This window comes from Crocuta crocuta, unplaced genomic scaffold (assembly GCF_008692635.1).
Source record: "Crocuta crocuta isolate KB4526 unplaced genomic scaffold, BGI_CrCroc_1.0 scaffold110, whole genome shotgun sequence".
Classification (NCBI taxonomy): Eukaryota; Metazoa; Chordata; class Mammalia; order Carnivora; family Hyaenidae; genus Crocuta; species Crocuta crocuta.
In genome coordinates, this window is record NW_027527386.1 from 1,983,648 (window position 1) to 1,988,204 (window position 4,557).

The window sequence follows — 4,557 nt, forward strand, 5'->3', positions numbered from 1 at the left end:
GGGGGGTCCCTGAGGAGGTGGTGGTGGTCCCAAGGGGGCGGGGGGGGGTCACTCAAGCTGGGGAACACCCCCTCCACCTCTGCTCCATGGACCTGCTTTCTGTGCCTTTCTGTGTCCCTGCCCCCTTCCGTCCCACTGGCAGAGCTGTGAAGGGTGGCTCCCTGGAGGCATAATCTGGGCCGTGATGCCCCCTCTTCCCTAGAGGTGAGGGCGGGGCTGAGTCTCAGGCCGGAGCCACTGAAGGCCTTTCTCCTTTCTCCGCTGGGAGTGTCCGGTGGACTTGGCATCGGTGGAATGGCGCTGGCCTGCCACAGGCGGCTGTCTCTGCGGTCACCTGAGCGGGGGGGCCAGGTGCCGGGGGAGGGCAGCTGAGCGCTTCTGGTGCGTCCCCTCCCTCCCCCAGCACTTCTCCACCGACCCCGTGGCTGCCTCCATCATGAAGATCCACACGTTCAACAGAGACCGGGACAAGGTGAAGCTGGGCGTGGACACCATCGCCAAGTGAGCACCAGGGTGTCCCCCCCGGCACCTGCTGGGGGCACCCGGAAGGAGCTGGGCACTGGGGGTACAGCCAGGCCCCGTCCTGCACTCCCCCCAAGCCCTCGGGGAAGGGTCCTGGCCTCTCGGGGCCTCAGCTGACCGGTCTGTAAAACGAAGGGGTTCAACAAATCAGGGGTTTCGACCCTCTGCTTTCGTTGGGGATCGTCTCAGGAACGTGGGAAGGGGCAGGTCTGGGGGAGGAGGGACCGCCAGGAAGGCCACGTGGCTTGTGAGCCCCGCCCCTCACCGCAGGGGACGCACAGGCCCCTCCCCCCCCCACCCCCCNACCAGGTATCTGGACAACATCTGCCTGCACCCCGAGGAGGAGAAGTACCGGAAGATCAAGCTGCAGAACCGGGTGTTTCAGGTGAGGCTGCGGCCCAGCCTGGGGGTGGCGGCCAGAGCCCCGCGGCCGGAGGGGAGCCGGCGCTTGGGGACCCGGGGCATGTGGGTGTTTTGTCCTCTCCCCACCCCCCCGCGTGTTCTAACGTGGGGCAGTTGGGAAGAGGTCGGCACCGGTGAGACTTTGGGTTTCTGTGGAGGACTCTCGAGGTTCCCCCCCCCCAGCCTGGGTCACTTGCGCCACAGGCAGGACACCTGCTCTCTCCTGGTGACTGTGTTCTGCCTCAAACCCCCGGGCCCCTCCTGCTGCCCCCAGGCGTTTCAGCCTCCTTCCTCGCAGGGGCAGGGGCACTGGCCTTCTGGGGCGCCTCTGCAAGCAGCTGGGGGGGGGNAAGGGACACACGAGTTTTTTGAAGCCATTGGCTTCCAGAAGGCGCTGCTTCCAGTTCCAGATCAGGGTAAGGCAGGGAGCTGGGGGGGAGGGGAGGCGGGCTGGGGGCTCCCCCTGCCGNCTGCCCCAGAGGGCCCCGAGGAGTTCTACGTGCTGAGCGAGGCAGCCCTGGGCCAGCCCCAGAGCCTGCAGACGCACAAGGAGCAGCTGCTGGTGGCCGAGCCCGTGCGGGCGAGCCTGGCCCGCCAGCGCCGCGTCTTCCAGCCCTCGCCCCTGGCCTCCCAGTTTGACCTGCCCGGGGACTTCTTCAACCTCACGGCGGAGGAGATCAAGCGGGAGCAGAGGCTCAGGTCGGAGGCCGTGGAGCGGCTGAGCGTGCTGCGGACCAAGGCCATGCGGGAGAGGGAGGAGCAGAGAGAGATGCGCAGATACACGTACACGCTGCTGCGCGTCCGCTTCCCGGACGGCTGCCTCCTGCAGGGTGAGCGCGGCGGGCGGGGGCGGGCGGCGGGGGCCGGGGGTGCGGGGGNCCGTGCTGCGGGAGCCGGAGCTGCGGGTGGGTGCTGGGGGTGCTCCCCGGAGCTCTGGCCCCACCGACCGTGCCGCCCACCCAGGCACCTTCTATGCGCGGGAGCGGGTGGCCGCGCTGTACGCCTTCGTCCGGGAGGCCTTGCAGAGCGACTGGCTGCCTTTTGAGCTGCTGGCGTCGGGCGGGCAGAAGCTGTCGGAGGAGGAGAGCCTGGCCTTCAACGAGTGCGGGCTGGTGAGCGAGGCGCCTGCCTGCGGGTGCCTCTCCGGGCGTCCCGGAGGCAGGAACTCCAGCCCTGGGTGGTGGGCAGCGCAGGGGTCCTCGGGCCAGGCTCTTGGGTTCAAGTCCTGCCTTCCTGCCAGCCCCGGGCTGTGGTCAGGCCCCTGCTGTGGGGTGGGGCTGGGCTGATGGCGGGAGGGACGCGTCGCGGCCTGAGCCAGGCTGAGGCTTCTGGCCCACCCTGGCAGGTGCCCTCTGCCCTCCTGACCTTCTCGTGGGACGCGGCCGTGCTGGAGGACATCAAGGCCGCAGGGGCTGAACCGGACTCTTCTATTCTGAAGCCTGAGCTCCTGTCAGTCATCGAGAAGCTCTCGTGAAATAAAAGCAGGGTTGGCTTTACCCCGTGTGGGTCTGTCTCATGCTCTCCTGCCCCCTCCACCCTGCCTCCCACCCCCCGGGCACCCTGCTCCTCCAGAACTGCTGGTCCACAGAGCACGTTGGGCACGGGGAGCGGCGCTGGTGGGCCGTGACGCGCGCCTGGACCGCCACCTGGAGAGGGCTCTCCGAAGGCAGCTGCCGGGCTGTCCTGTGTCACGCTGGGTGGCGGCCAGCTGCAGGATCACAGAACGCAGGAGAGTAGGCCTGCAGCACGTGCCCCGTCCCCACGTGCTGTGGCCCGGCGGCCGCCGCTGGCCCTGACCTGGAGCCGTGGGGCGCCTGGGGAGGGCGGCAGAAGAGGACACACGGAGCCGGTCAGGACTCCGTTCTGTGATTACTGAATGACGAACCCAAATAAACAGGTCGTGTGTCTGGTCTCCTGCTGGTGAACGGGAGCCGTGGCGCACGGGTAGGGAGCTGCCCACAGAGGAGCCCGAGTGTGGCTCCCAGTGCGGTGGGACCAGGTGGGTGGACACCTGCTGAGGGCGGGCCGCCCAGGGACCTGGCATCAGGGGGCCAGGGGCTCTCGAAGGCCCCGTTTTACTGTGGTCCCACCGTGCCGGGCAGAACAAGGTCCCCACAGACAGCCCGCCCTCGGCCCCAGTCCCTGGGATTGTCACTTTATGTATCAACAAGAGTGGCCGTGCATGTGACTGAGGGTCCCCGGGGGGGAGGGGGGGAGTCCTGGTTATCTGGGTGGGCCCAGCGTCCCCACAGGGGTCCTCACGAGGGAGGAAGCGAGAGATAGAAGATGCCAGGCTGCAGGTGGCAATGACAGAGGGGCCACAAGTCAACACGGGCACCTCTGGAAGCCGGGGAGGCAGGGGGACGGTCCCCCTCCAGGGGCCCAGGAGGCACTGGTCCCGGCCACACCTTGGTTTTGACCTGAGACCCGTGTCAGACTTCTCACTTCCCAGAACTGTAACAACAGGTTTGGCTTTAAGCCAAATTGGCGGTGACCTGCTTGGGCGGCCACGGGAAATGAATAAACGGGGAGGCACTGCCCCTGGCTGCACCCCAAGGTGAGATGCCCACAGCTGCTCCCCTGCACTGAGCCCCTCCCCCCGGGCCAGTCCAGCCCCAGCCCCTGCAGGATCCTCCCCTCCCTGCACAGCCAGCTGGGGGGATGGACAGACTCCAAGCTTTGAAACCTCAGATGTAATTTCAAAACCAAAGGGCCCGCAGAGACCCCCCGGCCAGCAAACAGCCCCCCACCGTGCCTTTGCTTCCCACCTGGGCCACCAGCTGCTCTGTCCTCACACGGGGCAAGACCCAGGCTGTCCTCTTTGGCCCTCGTGTCTTAGAACACAACCTGCCCCTCCCGTCGCGCGTCCCCTCCCTGCCCACAGCTACTTGGAGCGGACTGCAGGCTGTCAGGTGGCCACTTACAATCGGTTTCAGGGGACTAGAGTGGCTGAGGGAGTCCCACCAGACGTGGCGCACGCACCTGTATTCAGTCCTCCGGGGCTGGGCCCTCACCCTGAAAGCGGGGTGTTCATCGGCCGCACCCAAATGGGCGGGAGGAATGGATCCCTTGCCTTTGAGTGCCCCTCGGGTGGGGTGGGGTCATCCTGTCTCGGCCGAACCCAGTCCATGCAGGAGGGGCAGAAACCGCGTGGCGGCCGGAGTCCAGGCTGAGTGCAGTCCGCCAGCTGTGCGGGCACCGCAGCTCCCCCGGGGCTCTGACGCGCTCAGATGCCTCTGCGGGGCCCACCACAGCCCCGACACGGAGCTGCTTCGGGGCCTTGGGGACAGGGCCCAGGGGCCCGCAGCCACCCGCGCGCTCTTCCCGAGGGGTGGCTCAACCCCGCTGCCAATCTGGGAGCAGCTGCAGTTCCAGAGGCTGGACCGGACTGCTCACCTGAGGGATGGGCAGGGGGGACGGGCCGGCGTGTGCACTTTCGGAGAAACCTTCACCTTGAACTAGGTCAGCACAGGGGTGAGGACTTCACAGTTACACGAAGGACAGAGGCATGCGTGGGGCAGGGGAGCGGACACCCGCCAGCTTGGCGCGGGCAGCGGGGCGGCTCAGGCCCCAGGGGACCGCACACACCCACTCACAAGAAACAAGACGTTTGAGAAGACGAGACGCGCCAGG

At 67.5% G+C, this 4,557-nt stretch overlaps 1 protein-coding gene across 1 annotated transcript in view; it reads left to right on the top strand.

Moving 5' to 3' along the window:
* The window catches only part of UBXN6 (UBX domain protein 6), a 5,876-nt gene extending 3,456 nt beyond the window's left edge, over positions 1–2,420 (top strand). Inside the window, exons 4-9 of the mRNA XM_077745270.1 lie at positions 404–501; positions 832–929; positions 1,275–1,340; positions 1,404–1,754; positions 1,888–2,036; positions 2,270–2,420. Coding sequence (XP_077601396.1) covers positions 404–501; positions 832–929; positions 1,275–1,340; positions 1,404–1,754; positions 1,888–2,036; positions 2,270–2,398 — 891 coding nt within the window. The 3' untranslated portion in view covers positions 2,399–2,420. The remainder of the gene's footprint in view (positions 1–403; positions 502–831; positions 930–1,274; positions 1,341–1,403; positions 1,755–1,887; positions 2,037–2,269) is intronic.
* Positions 2,421–4,557: the final 2,137 nt, after the last annotated feature.